Source organism: Malus domestica, chromosome 17, assembly GCF_042453785.1.
Source record: "Malus domestica chromosome 17, GDT2T_hap1".
Lineage (NCBI taxonomy): Eukaryota > Viridiplantae > Streptophyta > Magnoliopsida > Rosales > Rosaceae > Malus > Malus domestica.
This window is the reverse complement of record NC_091677.1, coordinates 3,026,879-3,043,100: the sequence shown is the minus strand read 5'-3', so window position 1 is coordinate 3,043,100 and position 16,222 is coordinate 3,026,879. Positions and strand designations below refer to the sequence as shown.

Here is a 16,222-nt window from a genome sequence, read left to right as displayed (position 1 = left end):
AACAAATGCACCCTTAGTGAGGATCCTGGAGATTCGTAAATCGTGTTCGTTCATCGTACATCATGCAGTTAGTTTTTATCAAGTATTCTTTGTATTTAACATTAAATAAAAATATTTAAAATAATTTTTGACCGTACGATGTACAATGAACGGATATAATTCACAAATCCTTGGAATCTTCACAAAGAGGATCCGGATTCATTATAATTTGAGGTAGAAAGGTACTGGAATCGCATCTATTTCGTTCCATGTATCCAACAAAAATATATACCTTGTTTTATTATTATTTTTCTTATGAAAAAAGGGAAATACATTAGATAGAATGACTTCAGTTCCGATGGAATCAAAGAGATGGGCACTTTTCGCCATAAGGAGGCAGTGACCCGTCGCCATAAGGAGGCAGTGACCCGTCCCAAATATGAAATCATTAAAATGAAATCCTATGCTGGTAATTATATCCGCCAACAAGATTGCTTCTCTATAAACTAGACCCAAACAATTATCTAATCGAAGGAGAATGTCTTAAATAATACTTTTTGGGATGTGCTATCCACACACCCTAAATTACTTCTCACATACCTTTGTTAATTTCTGTTCGTTGATATTTTTCAATTCATCCAATCCAACAGCCAAAAATTAAAAAAATATGTGAAAAGTAAAATGAAGGATGTGAATATCACACTCCTACTTCTTAGTCGTCAAAAAAAAAGGCGCGAGACCCTTTGTATTTGATATATTTTCAGTATGATAATACTTTGTACTTTGGGTCTACATTATTGAACCTCCACAAAAAGAAACCCATAAAAAAATTAAAAATTAATACTTTGTACTTTGTGTCTACATTATTGAACCTCAACAAAAAGAAACCCATAAAAAATAAAAAATTGGATTTTTTATTTATTTTTCTTGCAATTGAGGATAAGTTTGGACCAGATGATATCCGACCGGCCTACTTAAAAGACCACCCTAGATGCTAAGTTGGGTGGAAAAAGAAAAGGACTTGTCTGCCCTCTTAGTTATGGTGTCCTTCCATGCCCTCCTATTTTGTGCAGTCACGGTTAAACCACGTCAATATTTTGTATTAATTTTTTAATAAGATAATAAGACAAAAAATAATAAAAATATAAAATATTAACGTGACTTAACCGTGACCGCACAAAATAGGAAGGCATGGAAGGGCACCACAACTAGGAGGGCAGACAATCCAAGTCCAAAAAAAAAATGAATTGAACAAAATTGTGCAGCCGACAAAAACTGTGATCTGTTATAATGATAAATTTTGTTAGATTAAATATCAAATTAAATACGAATCTACACTATCATACAAAAATTTAACATTTTTCCACTACTATAGTAAGGGACCATTTGATTTTAGGAAACTTTAATGAAAAGCTCTCGGTACTGTTCACTTTAACGAAAAACTACATTTTTACACTAAAAAATCAATCCTGCTACTATTCAATTTACCCTTTATTTTATCTTTACCGTTAAAACTCAAAGTTTTCAAACTTTTTTCATTAATTTTCCTTTGATTTTAACCGTTTCACTTTGATTTTTGTATTTTCTTATTAAAAATTTAAACGGTTAAAAGACCTCAAAATTGCTCTAGAACACCATAAAAAATCTTCGTGTATATATTGTTTTGTCATGTTATGTACTTCATGTGCTTGCACAATAAATTCAAACGTACAAGTCGCTAGTGTCATTACTACTACTATGGGCCACATATCCATGCTCCCACATGGACTGATGGTGAGATGATCTGTCATTAATAGTTTTGTTTTTGGCTATTAATCCTTGTTAGGGGTTTTTACAACAACTTATCATATATAAACCAGAGTCCTTAAGCTTAATCCTTCGCGAGACTCGTTTCTATCATTGGCTTAACACCTATTTACATACGAGCTTTACAACTGTCTTAGCTTATCATATTTTCAAAGAGTCACTCATAAATATGCAGTGCAACGATCGATCAGTAATTTACGTACATTCATCAATGATCGATAGACAACCAGTATAAGTCAAACAAATGATTAATCAAAAACACTATGAATTGGTTCCTTAGGTTCATTTCGTTTAATTAAGGAGTCAAGATCCTCTCTTAATCTCTATGTCCGGAGCTCAAGGACCCAAAAATCCGAGCCATTGAAGAGAGAGAAAGAGGGATTCAAACTCATGGTTTGTGTGAAATGAGCCAGCATAATGAGCTAATGAGGATCACACAATTTAAAATGAGTGATCCAAATCTCAGAAATTCTTTAGCTTCAAACTTAAAATTCAAAGAGAATCTCAACTCGTAATTAAGGGGCAGCAACGTACGAAGAAAGAGATTCTAGCTTGTTGATTGGACTTGGACCACTAGCCTATAACTTGGCTTTAAATTGTTTGATTTGGACATGTAATAAACTTGTCACGCAGAAATCCCACAACACCAACGTGACAAGCACCAACCTAACCAACCCTAATAAACCAACCAAATGATAGAATCACTGCGAGGCCAATATCTTTCTTCATAGCCCTATTAATCCTCCATTTGTTATCCTAATTCCAACCCACCTTTTACTTCACCCGCACGGTATGTTTTCTCTCTTTTGTTTGCCGCCGGATCTGTATTTTCCCTCAGCTTCTTGTGCTTGTCTGTTTCTACGCTTTCAAATCCTTGCGAATACGGCGGGTTACACAATGATCTTACGGCTAAATCCGCGTTTTGTTTTCGTGTCCAGAGCAATGCGACTTGAAGCCGCCATGGTAGGAGGGGAACAACTTTCATCTGATCAGCAAGGTGCAGGAACAGCTTGCATGGACAACGAAAGACGGGATGGTTAGGGATGGACGGAGAGGATCATAAATCGAGGAGGAGAAGGTTTAGAAAGTGGTTCAAGAGAAAGCATAAGAGAGCTGACCCCTATCAACTGAGTCAAGTTTCAGGTTTTGTTTCTTCTATCTATGCATCTGATATCGACTTCTTGTTTCTTCCCACAGCGTAAGTTCAATCCGGACTGAAGTTTACTCAACTTTTCTTCAGATGGGTGCAAAGATGAAAGCGGAGATTACTTGGATGATATTCTCTTTCGGTCCATGGAGATGGATCCAGGCACTTCAACTAGTGAGCTGAGGTAATTTTTCGATTTATGGAAGAAACAAAGCAACGAGAAAGTGTATGATCTTCGTAGTACTCCGTCTGATAACCATTTTCGTTTGTTTTAGAATCTTCGTGGGAACTTGGAATGTTGCCGGACGGTCTCCGGTAGGGAGCTTGGCAGTAGATTTGGATGAGTGGCTGAATCTTAAGGATGATGCGGCAGACATGTATGTTCTCGGGTATGTTATACAAATTTCGACCTCAACATTACTTATAGTTTCAGGATATCACAAGCTAGAATCTCAAAACTAGTAATTTTGCTTGCAGATTTCAGGAGATCGTACCTTTGAGGGCCCGAAATGTGATAGGAGCGGAAGACCCAACCGAAGCAAGAAACTGGAACCAGCTGATAGGAAAAGCTCTCAACGAAAAATTCGGGTGCCCTTGGTTGACGCCCATTGTGAATCCAATTTCAAGTGAGAACTACCACTACGTGCAAGTTTCCGAACCCGAACCTGAAATCACGAGAGAGCAATCAAGAACCCTGCATGAAAAGCCAAGGAGTGTGAGTAAATACAAGCTGATGGCAAGCAAGAAGATGGTTGGAGTCTTCATTACTGTATGGATGAAAAGTGAATTGGTAAAAAAATATGACATTTCAAATGTTAAGGTTTGTTCCGTGGCCTGCGGCATCATGGGTTATTTGGGAAACAAAGGCTCGGTTTCAGTTAGCATGACGATTGAAGGAACTAGTTTTTGCTTCGTTGTAGCCCATCTAGCTTCTGGTGAGAAGAAAGGAGATGAAGGCAGAAGGAATCATCAAGTCGCAGAGATTTTCAAGCGAACTTCTTTCCCTCGATCGCCTTCAAACGACGATATTCCTCATCCTCTCACCATCTTAGGACACGAGTAGGTGTTCCTCATCCTAAAACTGACAATGATAGAAGGACAAATTTGACAACTAGTAGTTCAAATTTTTTTTGCTTTAATATAACTATATTGCATACCGAGCAAGATTTAGTAAGTAATCAAAATTCGATACTCACAGGAGTCAGTCAAAAATTAACCAGATTTCAAAACCAATAAGGTATCTGGCTGACCCAATTAACTTGATGAGTTAAAATTATCGAAGAATGTATGAAGTCATCCTTAACGAGCTAATTTTTCTGTTGTGAAACAGTCGGATTTTTTGGTTTGGGGATCTAAACTATAGGCTATACTTGGAGGACAATTCAGCCAGGCAGCTGATAAGGAAACTAGACTGGAGAGCATTGCAAGAGTTTGATCAGCTTCGTATGGAACGGGAATATGGTGGGGCATTTCAGGGTTGGATGGAGGGAGCTTTAGAATTTGCACCTACCTATAAGTATTCTTCATCAAACTGCAATCGCTATTCAGGTGGGCTTCCAAGCAGATCAGGAGAGAAGCAAAGGACTCCAGCATGGTAAGAACCACCACCATGCTACTAGATGTTTAGCTCTCACAGATAAATGTGGCCACAACACAATAGACCAGCGATAGCTTTACCTTAGAGACTCATGAGGACCTACCCTAGACTAAGTTATCTACCCCCGATAGGCCTCCCACAAGCCTTTATCTACAAACAGCTTAACTTTCTTTCTTCTGCGACATAAAAATTAAAGAGATAATTTGATTATGGTGGCAGGTGCGATAGAATTATGTGGTATGGAAAAGGAGTGACACAGCTCTCTTATTTCCGTAGTGAAAGTAAGTTCTCTGACCATCGCCCTGTCTCTGCCCTATTCGCAACACAGGTAGACGTACTGCAATCTACTAATCCAAGAATGGTTTCAATTCATACCGTTCTTCCCATCATACCAACTCTTAAAGAAATTGTAAGTTCTCTCTAACAGTGTCAAGTATCAGTACACTATAGTCACGTTCAATTTGAGTTTTATAAGGAGATGAAGCTTTTGTTGTTGAGTAATGAGAATACATTTACCAATGCAGGTACAGAGAGACCGTGACGAAGAGGCCAGTTCTACATTATTATCAATGATCTTAAAGGATATAGAAGAATCACCAACAGGAAATGCAAGTTGTATAGATATAGATGACAGTGGTTGCAGCTAGTGTCTAGCAAGTTGTGTTCTTCGATGCATGCTCTCAAATGTATAAATAGAAATGAGCTGAAATAATATATAGAAAGGTTTAAAATGAAAATTCAGCGGTACGGAACCTTAACAAAGTCAGAGGCAAACTGCGGTCACTGATAAATTGTGTAAGAGTGCCATAGATTTATAGTTCTTCAAGTTCTCATTTGCAGTACATTACGTGTTAGGTTAAACGAACATATAAAGTGTAGTTATGTGAAGTAGATTATTACTTACAAAATGTTAATTTGCCTAACTTGACTGAATCAATCCACCCAGGATCTCCACGTTGTCAAAATGACAACTGGGACAGACATCTGCTCTGCAACGTCTCACCAACGGTAGCACACATCTGTTCCAATTCTGAAGTCTGCTTGTTTCCCGTCAAAGGCAAAACATATGTAGGTCATGCTCACAAATATGGCATTCAGCGGAAAACTAGACCTTAAAATCCAACATAGCAATTGAATTCTAGACTAACTAAAACAGGCATTCACTTAGGAAGAAAGCTGTCCAAGAAGCTTGTACAAATAGCCGATGTGGATTTCTGTTGCATTCAATTATGGCAGTTTTCAAAACGATGAAGAATTCAAGCAGCCAACTGTTCTTATGATTGTGCTTAAGCATTGAACAATTTCTGTAACCAATGTATTCTTGAAAAGGATATCTTGTCAAATCACGCACTTCTTTTGTTGCTTTCAACGTCTCCTCCATTAAGAACACCTCCCTTCTGCAAGCACTCAGCGCCTGCTGGACCTGCAGAGGCAGAAGTGCCATACAATCCAATTACTTAAGCTAAGCTTTTATCAAACTGTAAAGTTAGCCATTTGTAATGTTTCAAAGACCGATTTCTTCACCTGCTTTTGAGTATTCTGTTCAGCTTCATATTCTTCTGCCGCTTTGGTTGTCTGAGACACCACACCAGCAAGCATATCCTCAAGTTCTCTTAAATCACCTTCAGTAACCTCCTCCTTTCCTAGCTTGGGATCTTCTTCTGAAACAAAATTGCAATTTCTTTCAGTTTCTACCCACATTACATTATGGGATCATTTTGTTCCAATTGTGAGAGAGATTTCTTTTGAAGAGTAACGAGAGATGGAGGATTTTAATCCATAACAAACAGAAAATTCAACAAATGAATTGGAATAAGATGGAACAGCACCTGTTACGAGATCAATTCTTCTGGTAAATGGCTAAACGTACACAGGCCATCACCTTCTGCACTTCCACTGTACTCTTCCACATGAATATGGCCAGCAATTGACTCTTGGAACCTCCTGCATTCACAAATGCGAAAGTAGACTATAATGGGGCACCAGAAATACGTCACGCATTCCAAATTATTTGTGAACTTCTTAAGAACTGCAGCTTCGTCGATCAATTCATAAAATGTGAAAACTGATCAAAGCAAAATTCAGTTAACTGTCTGTCAAGATTACGAAAATGCCTCCTCTTCTTCGTTACATGCATAAAATGTAGCATACAAGTACAACATTTTCCTTCTAAAATGATGCTAACCTTATCTTAGTGTTTATCTAAATCATTTCACTTATAAACTCGTCTCTGCATAAACAATTACTGAAAGTAATTAATAGGAAAGCAATTAGATTTCGAAAAGAAATGGAGATGTGGAATTTAATCGAAAAACAATTGAGATGAAAATTTCCTACCGCGAAGCAGCTTGTTTGTTCTTTTGCAAGATCCAAGCACAAAAATAACACAATGAGGATCAGTAACCAAACATTTTAGCTAACTAATTACAAGAAACTGAAATTCCAAATACCTTGAGAGCTTCGACTTCAGATCCAACGGCGGAAATCTCTTCTTGTGTATGAGAAATCCTCAACTGAATTTCAAAAATCAGATTAAAACCTAATCACATCAAGAACAAAATCACTCAATTCAAAAAATGCACAAAAATAACGAACAAACCTCCAGCGTTTGAATTGCTGCTTCGTTCATCGCCAATTCAACTTCGTAGCCTTTGATCTCTTGCTCGGTGTATTCCTTGGCGCGCTTCGCTTCTTCGAGCTCTGCATTTGCAACTTCCAGCTCGGATCCGAGCTCGTCGATTCTCTTCCTCAGACTTAACACTCTTCGCTCTGTATTTCTCAAATCGTGCACGTTAAAGTTCTTCAGTTCAATGTCTAGCTAAATTTAGTGAAATAAAAAAATCGGAACTCTACTTGCTCGTTTCTCGAGAAAATTGATTTTTCAAATTTTCCTTTTCATCCACATTTTCTCGGGAACCAAACAGAGTAGCGAATGCAGAACGGGAAAAGGTGTGTAGGTAAGAACTGTACCTCCGTGCGACTTTTCAGATGCGAAATCGTTAATTAAGTTTAGGAGCTGCTTTAGAGCGTCGCTTCCCGCCATGACTTGTGTGCTTCTGTTTCGCGCTTCTTCCTACTCAAACAGTCTCAGATCATCACACTCGACCGCGGATCTATTTTCTCATATGCGAGATCATAAATTCATAATGGTCTTTCAAGCCCAAGACTAGGCCCATTACCCTTTTATTAAAGGGAGTTTTAACGAAACACTTTCTGTACCGTTCACTTTTAACGAAAATGACATTTTTACTTTAAAAAGTCACTCATGGTACTATTTACTTACAACATTTTTTTGTCTTTTTAATTAAAACTCAAAGTTTTCAAATCATTTTCATTAATTTTTCTTTTATTTAAATTTTGATGGTCAAGCCCAAAAAGGGCCCACTACCAGCACTAGGAAAAATAGGTCAAGTTCGACTTTTAATAAAGGTGCATTTGCAAGTTGGATAATGCTAGGAGACTAAATTTTTAAACCAAATTTGCAAACCAAATGGTGTGTCACCAATAAGAAATAAGCACGTTAATCAACACTTATGTAATAATTCAGCCATCGTCAACATCCACATCATTTGATTTGCAAAATTTAGTTTAGAAATTTGGTCTCCCTAGCATTACCCCTTGCGAGTTTAAGTGCCTATGCGCGTTTACTCATATATTCGAGGTTTTACGCTTTGAATGTCACCGAAATGACCATGTGCAGTAGTGTTTTAGTTATGGATATAATGGATATATGTGCTTCTAATAAACACTTGGCATACGATGAGTCTTTAGATGTGCGGTCCTTTTTTTTTTTTTTAGGAAGATGGTTTGTGTCTTGCACACTGACAAATAGTTAATCTCGCCTAACACACTTCTATAAAAAAAAAATACAAAAAAATAAAAATCATCGCTTCATCTCTGTATCTATGTGACTAGATTACCACCTATGAGTCCAATATGGAGTGATTAAAAGTTGAGGTGATCTCTGCATAGTAATGTCATGACAATCCGCAATGGTACCGTCCGGTTGCATTCCATTCGAAGCTGAAATGGAAGGTGACTTAGCCAAAACCCTAAGTGGCGGTAGGAGAGATTCAGCCTTACAATAGAAGTGGTGACACAATACATATATCGCGGTTGCGTAACAGTGTTTTTTGTTTTTGTTTTGTTTTTTTTTTCATGTGCTGGGTGGATGAGGTGAGAGATTGCTGGAATGATTCTCTTCGGATTCTTTTGGTGAGGATTTTAGATATCCGTGAATCGTATTCGTTCATCGTATATCGTGCGATCAGTTTTTATCAGATACTATTTATGTTTAATTTTAAATGAAAAGATTTAAAATAATTATTGATTGCACGATGTATGATGAACAGACACGATTCCTGAATTCTCGAAATTCTCATAAAAAGAATCCGGCAAAGATTCGGATTCGAAATAGAGAGATGTGCCTGCAGAAAAAGCTGTTGCATGGTCATGTTGGACGGCTGGTGGGATGTCGGCACATAACTGTCATAGTACTATTTTTATCCACTTTTGCTGGTTTCCATTATCAAGAAGCATATAATTTCAACAACGGAAATGCAAAGGGATTATTGATATACATTTGGACTTCTTGGAGAAGTCGAGGTTTCATAAATATTGGTAATATAAGAAGTATTTTAACTACTTATAAATATATAAAGTTTCGAATTTTGAAATTCAATATGTAAACAACACAAATTGAATGACGTGAAACATGTGTTGCAGTTGAGTTTCACTCATATAAGTAGTTTAACTATTTATAAGTACATGCAATATTTCTTTTTTTCTCAATGTGAGATTCAACCTCCACAATGTTTCCCTCCAAACAAAAAGTATTTTGCCTTTGTGCATGTTTTTTTTTTTATTCATCTCATATATATCTATATATATATATGTGTGTGTGTGTGTGTGTATTGTTAAAATATCTTACCTCAGGTAGAGATAGAGAAGAGGAAGAATTAAAATATTTTAACCTCACTCCATCTAATAAGGAGATTTTTTGTGATAAAACTCCCATTTGTCAAACTGTGCAGGTGGTAATTACAAATTGAGGACAATATCAGTGTTACTAGGCATTTGGCCTGTCTCTCTAATAATTTGACAAGTTCAAAATAAAGGGTTTATGGAAAATTCAAAATTGTCTAATAATCTCTTTGACACTTTATTCTTTTTCATAAAGAGTTATTTATAAAATTAAAAGGAGCAATATTAGGAAATAAATTAAAACAATAGTTTGTCCACAAAATAAGGAAATCTTGACCAAACCAAATCAAATTATATCAAATCTCTAATTAAATCGAAGGAAAACTAATGGAAAAAAACTTGAAAATTTTGAGTTTTAACGATAAGGACAAAATAAAGAGTAAAGTGAATAGTACAATGATTGACTTTTTAGTGTAAAAATGTGATTTTTCGTTAAAGTTCCCTTAAATCAAACCATACCAAATCCCTAATTAAAACAAAGGGTAAATTACACAGTAGCCCATCAGGTTTTGAGGTCTACTACAACCCCATACAACAACTTTAAAACATTTCACTTTTATATCTCAAGTACTATTTTATTTCAATATAATACATCCGTTAGATTTTCAATCCATTAATCCGTTAAATGCTGACGTGGCTACCACATTTGTGCCACGTGGCAAAAAAAAAATTTAATTTTTTTAAAAACTGAATTTTCTTAAAAAATAAAATAAAATAAAAGCAAAAGTTGAAACAAATGCCCGCAACCCCCCTAAACCCAGGAAGAAAAAAACCTCCCTGTCGATTATTCCCCCCACACTCCCCTCTCCCCCTCCTGCTGCAGCGACTAACCCCCACCCTCCCCCCTCCTCCTCCTCCTCCTCCTCCTCCTGCGACTGATCCCCACCCTCCCCCTCCTCCCGTGACTGACCTCGCCAATTATTCCCCCTCACCCCACCTCCATTCCCGATTATCCCCCCCCCCACACTCAGAAACCCACATCTCTCCCTCCGCATCCACCCTCTTCCCTCCTCTACACACCCCACTCCTTAAATCCAACACCCATTCCTTCCATCTTCACCTCACGAACTGGGAGTAAATGAGATCTGAGTTTTTTTTTTTTTTTTTTCTGGGTTGCAGGTGAGGGGTTGGGGGAAGAAGACGAAGATGGGGAAGAAGAGAAGGAAGGAGGAAGGGAGGAGGAAGGGGGGAAAGATGAACTGATGGGGTTTTTTTTTTCTTTTTTTTTTTCTAGGTTGCAGGGGGAAGAAGATAAAGATGGGGGAGAAGACAGGATGAGGATGAGGGGTGGGGAAGACGAACTGAAGGACTTTTTTTTTTTTTTTTTTCTGGGTTGCAGGGGAAAAAGATGAAGATGGGGGAGAAGAGATGAGAGGAGGAGGAAGGGAGATAAGGTTTCTGGGTTTGGGGGTTGCGGGGAGAAGAGAAAAGGAAGAGGGGGATAAGGTTTTAGCTTTTTTTTTTTTTTTTAATTTTTAATTTAGAAGATTCAAGTTTTAAAAAAATTTAAATTTTTTGTTTTGCCACATGGCACACACTTGGCAACCATGTGGCACAAACGTGGCAGCCACGTCAGCGCTTAACGGATCAATAGATGAAAAATGTAACAGAGGTATTATTTTGAAATAAAACAGTACGTGAGGTATGAAAGTGAAATGTTTTAAAGATGTTGTATGAGGTTGTAATAGACCTCAAACCTGAGGGGTTAATATGTAATTTACTCTAAAACAAATCTTTAAAATACTTTCTTTTATATTTTTTAGCACTCCCCTTTAAACTCTTGATTTATGAGTTCACCAAAAAGGAATCAAATCAAATTTGAAACTTTATAAAATTTAACACCCCCTCACACAAGGCCACGTATTAAGTGAGCCACACAGCCAATAAATCTTCACTGATATTTTGAAACAAAACGCCAATCGTTTCGAACGTTCAACAAATTGCAATCCACCTTAACTAACGTCTCTTTTTGAATGTCCAACTGGAACTAGCGCCAATCTTTTGAAAAGCCCAACTATAACAAATGCCTTTTTCGAAAGGGCGACTAACAAATCATAATCTTCGGAACTAACGTCTCTTTTCGAAAGCTCAACTAAAACTAACACTAAATCTTTTCAAAATACCAACTAAACCAAGCCAAACCAAATCAAATCGTATCAAATCTGTGACATCCCACATCGCCCAGGGGGTGATCCTTAAATGTATATTCTCATCCCTACCTAGCACGAGGCCTTTTGGGAGCTCACTGGCTTCGGGTTCCGTCGGAACTCCGAAGTTAAGCGAGAAGGAGGTCAGAGCACTCCCAGGATGGGTGACCCACTGGGAAGTTGCTCATGAGTTCTCAAAAACAAAACCGTGAGGGAATGGTAAGCCCAAAAACGGACAATATCGTGCTACGGTGGTGGAGCGGGCCCGGGATGTGGTGGACCTTGGGTCGGGATGTGACAAATTGGTATCAGAGCTTAACCCTGGTCGTGGTGTGCCGACGAGGACATCGGGCCCCCTAAGGAGGGTGGATTGTGACATCCCACATCGCCCAGGGGGTGATCCTTAAATGTATATTCTCATCCTTACCTAGCACGAGGCTTTTTGGAAGCTCACTGGCTTCGGGTTCCGTCGGAACTCCGAAGTTAAGCGAGAATGAGGCCAGAGCACTCCCAGGATGGGTGACCCACTGGGAAGTTGCTCGTGAGTTCCCAAAAACAAAACCGTGAAGGAATGGTAAGCCCAAAGCGGACAATATCGTGCTACGGTGGTGGAACGGGGCCCGGGATGTGGTCCGCCCCGGGCCGGGATGTGACAAAATCCCTTAATTAAATCAAATCATATCAAATTCCTAATTAAAATAAATTTTTAAAATACTTTTCTTTGTATTTTCCAATATTCCTCCTCAAACTCATGATTTATGAGTTTGCCAAGAAGAAATCAAAATCTAATTTGAAACTTCATAAATTCAACATACGCATGGTTAATGCATGCAACAATACCATATATTATTCGGTGAAGGGGAAGAAGATGATCGGTTTCTTTTTTTTTTCTTTTTTTTTAAAGTTTTTATTTATATAAAACAAAATAAAAAATATTTTTTATTACTAAATATTTTAAGATGGTAATTGTTTGGACCCGTTTTTACACTATCGGCTCGAGTGATAGAGGCCGTTGAATGATAAAATGGTTGAAATAATTTTGTATTGAAAAATAATATTGTGATTTTAATCATGGTATTATCTTTTAGTAATATATTAAATTATTTGAACCTTATATTACTCTAAATCCGGGATATGCACGGCATCAGATAATGAAGCGGGCATGATGAGATATTATCTATATGAATTTGAAGTTCAGGATGCATGCGGCAGTTTTGGTAAAAGATGATAAGAGCCTAGGAAAGCTAGGTTTTTGGTGATGATGTGGTAATGCGATAAGCCTAGGATTTGATGGTGATGGAGTTATGATAAGAAGCCTAGATAGGCTAGGTCTTTGGTCATGATGGGATAAACCTATATGGGTTTTTATTTGAAAAGCCAGCCACACAGATCATATTTCATTCTGCAAGTTAGAGTTGTAGTTGGACTCCACAATTATCTAGCCGTGTCAAGCAAATATCAACCCTATAAATATGAGGCGCTGTGCAACGTAAAAAGCCCCTCCAATTCAACACACAAATTGCCATGCACATTCTCTCGCTCTATGCGAAACCTCTCAACAACCTTGAGATTTTTGTTTTTCCTCTTTTCGCCAACGCAACTTCAATTTGGATAAACAGCACTGTTGCCGTAGAATCAGCCAACCGTGGAGCATCTTCAGTTTGGATAAACAGCACTGCGACAGGGCCGACTAGTTACCTATCAAAGTCTAGGTCGAGAAGGATTTTTGAATCCTTATCGGCAGAGGTTATCTCGTTAGCCTTCTCGGCGAAGTGATGTGTTACAAGTTATTATACTCGGCACGTTAAACACTGAGTCGTTTATGATTAGTTATTCGCAAGTAGGTTTTAGAGTTCGGCATTCTGACCGCCGAACCACTTTCACAATCAAGACGTATATTCGTTTTGAATACTTGTGTCCTTATACTCTGGTGTCAATTCGGCGTGCTTATACTCTTACAAATATAATCACAGTGACCGAATCCGGCGCCGACAATTTGTGAACTTCACAGAACTAGTAGCTTTGTCTTTAAGCTCTAGAACCTGAAGGCCGAGGCGTGTTCCTTCCTCGACCGTAGTCGCACGATCGAGAAGTCAGTCGCGCACCCAACGCAATATCAACAAATTTTGCTCCTCGGCCGACGAGTTGGCACGCCCCGCATACAATCGAATGACGTAGTTAGCTTACTAATTACTCGGCCTGCACACCACGTAGGTTTAGTAGTTTTTAGGGTCAACAATAATATTTAATTATTATGGGACCTAGTTATGTGCCACATTAGCACATAACATAAATTTTAACAAAATTATGATGAAATGACCACATTGATTTGCGACATTAATTTTCAATGACTACATTGATCGATTTTCAATTTCAGGGACCATCTTGATAGAATGTGACGACCCGTCCCGATTAATTATATATTTTTATCCTTGAATGTGTGAAATGACGATTATGCCCTCGAGGCTTAATGATGTGGATGTACGTGTATAGTTTTAAATTATTATTTTCCTGCTAATGTGATCAAATCAAGTTCGTAACGAAAATGTTACAAACAAATAGGTGTAGATGAATAAGTTTTGGTTTTACACTTAATCTACCAATCATTTTCTTTTCTTTTCCTACAACCTTAGACCAATTGTTAGGCCCTAATTCCATAGCCCAAACAAGGCTTTGTTTCTTTTATTTCTGCCCAATCCCCGTAACACACACATACACTCACACGTGCAAACCTTCTCTTACTCTTTTCTTTTTTCTCGACTATTCTTCCTTGTATGTACGATCCTAGCCTTCAACTCTCAAACATCATCCAAACTTCATCGATCGAGCTTGAGCTTTGCACCAACGTGTTTCTGGTGACTTTATGAACCCATCCACACCATTGGATCAAAGAACAGATCACAGGAACCTGAGAACCTAGGAGCTCTGGCGTGGTGCTCTGTTGCTCCGTCGTGATCGTGGTTATTTCACGGAGTTTTAAAGCTTAATAAAGTCTTAAAACTACTCCATAGAGACCTGGGAACAATTTTTGGAAAGTTTTGGATGTCGGGATAGGCTAGTTCCTCAAGTTGCAGGTTGATTAGAATATTCAAGATATATTCCGACTATACTTCATCAGTTTTAGGACCTCTAAGAGCTAAAATCATGTTCTACTCGTTCAGGGCTTCAAATTGATATAAAGTTTATGAAATTTGGTTGAAAAACGAGGAAGATATTAAGGTTTAAAGATTTTTCCAGAATCCGGTGACGCAGCGGCAATCGGCGACGGATCCTGGTGAAACATCGGAGAAGAAATGAGCATATTCCGTCAACTTTGACGGAATATACTAATGGCATCAGGTATATTTAACGAAATATTCTATTATTTAGCGGAATATTCTCTAACGGCGTTAAAGGTTCCGTCCAACGTGTCAGGCACTTGCCTACGTGGGCCGGCGCGTAGGTCATCAGAAATTTTTTCTAAAAATATGGGGATGCTTGTGGTGTTGAGTAAGCCACGATGGTATATTCAAACACCCCAATTGAGTAACGTATGAGAAGTTATTTTATGGTTTTGATTATGTGCTTAAAAGTAACGTTAAAATAGTTGTTTTACATATAGGTGAGACGTTTCTTGAGGACGAGCGCAGTCAGGCGAGACTCAGGGGTTACGACCCAGCTACATACCAGTGAGTGGACTTTTGGTTTTCTATATATACGTATATATGTTTTCCATTTTCTCAGAAATTATTTTAAGTGGATTTGCGTTTTTAAATGTCATGTCAATTGCATTACATTTTAGCATATGCATTAGTATAGATATGCATATTATTGCATGATGCTGCGGACGCCAAGGTAAACTTCGGGTGAGTACATATTGATGATAGTGATTGTAGTGTGTATAGTTATGTTTACATGCATTTAGTGCTCATTATCCTGCACCTCGGTGTTAGTGCTCCGTCCTAGGCCAGGGCCTAGCCTTCACGTGATTGTTCACCTCCCGCACCACACGCTCACCTTGGATCCAAGACAAGTTCCAACCTGTCGTACATACCACACTAGGTGGTTCCGACTCATAGGTGACTTGCGATATTTCGCACAGCCTTCACATGAACGTAGCACTTGAGCGTATTTATTTACACCTAGCCTGTCGTACAGACCACATTAGGTGGTTCCGACTCGTGTGCAAGATTTGATTGATGAGCTATAAACTCAGCCGTACAGGTCAAGTTAGGTGACTCCGGCTGGCATCTTAATTTATGTTGATTCATTTCACCTAGCTTACTTATTTCATTCATGAGATGGTTGACATGGCATATACTTAGTTTTCACTACTCTCAAGCACGATTTCTATATACGTATGTATTATTATTTTATGGGAAATTATATGGGTTTTACGGTGAGGGGTTATATGTTTTGAAAGTGAAATGGTTTTGAAAAATTTTATTTTTGCCCACTCACATTTTCTGTTTTGCGCCCCTCCAGGTTCTAGATAGAAGTTCGTGTTGGTGAGTCACGAGGACTCTGCGGCAGTTATGATAAACATCTATCAATGTAAGGTTTTCTTTCATATCCTGTATAATT

General features: G+C 38.1%; 2 protein-coding genes across 11 annotated transcripts; one reads left to right on the top strand and one right to left on the bottom strand.

Moving 5' to 3' along the window:
* The first annotated feature begins 2,398 nt into the window (after positions 1–2,398).
* LOC103404385 (type I inositol polyphosphate 5-phosphatase 4-like) lies at positions 2,399–5,371 on the top strand. Of its 8 annotated transcripts, none has more exons than XM_029097724.2 (9): positions 2,399–2,575; positions 2,724–2,928; positions 3,026–3,116; positions 3,208–3,321; positions 3,410–3,991; positions 4,131–4,169; positions 4,263–4,526; positions 4,749–4,938; positions 5,054–5,371. In XM_029097724.2, the coding sequence occupies exons 2-9, from the start codon at positions 2,829–2,831 to the stop codon at positions 5,174–5,176; spliced, it is 1,503 nt and encodes a 500-aa protein (XP_028953557.2). In that variant the 5' UTR covers positions 2,399–2,575; positions 2,724–2,828; the 3' UTR covers positions 5,177–5,371. The 8 variants fall into 8 exon arrangements, with proteins under 8 accessions (XP_028953557.2, XP_070673360.1, XP_028953558.2 ...); XM_070817259.1 differs by having other exon boundaries at positions 2,434–2,575; positions 3,208–3,309; XM_070817260.1 differs by having other exon boundaries at positions 2,496–2,575; positions 2,724–2,863; positions 2,983–3,116.
* Positions 5,372–5,433: 62 nt separating this feature from the next.
* Positions 5,434–7,670, bottom strand: LOC103432077 (uncharacterized). Of its 3 annotated transcripts, XR_011578137.1 has the most exons (8): positions 7,500–7,670; positions 7,129–7,298; positions 6,980–7,042; positions 6,867–6,886; positions 6,715–6,759; positions 6,412–6,473; positions 6,054–6,190; positions 5,605–5,952 (listed from the first exon to the last, which is right to left on the bottom strand). XR_011578137.1 is itself a non-coding variant. In XM_070817264.1 (6 exons), the coding sequence occupies exons 1-5, from the start codon at positions 7,570–7,572 to the stop codon at positions 6,732–6,734; spliced, it is 354 nt and encodes a 117-aa protein (XP_070673365.1). In that variant the 5' UTR covers positions 7,573–7,670; the 3' UTR covers positions 6,405–6,473; positions 6,715–6,731. The 3 variants fall into 3 exon arrangements, 1 of the variants encoding a protein (XP_070673365.1); XM_070817264.1 differs by lacking the exons at positions 5,605–5,952; positions 6,054–6,190 and having other exon boundaries at positions 6,405–6,473; XR_011578138.1 differs by lacking the exons at positions 6,715–6,759; positions 6,867–6,886; positions 6,980–7,042; positions 7,129–7,298; positions 7,500–7,670 and having other exon boundaries at positions 5,434–5,952; positions 6,359–6,475.
* Positions 7,671–16,222: the final 8,552 nt, after the last annotated feature.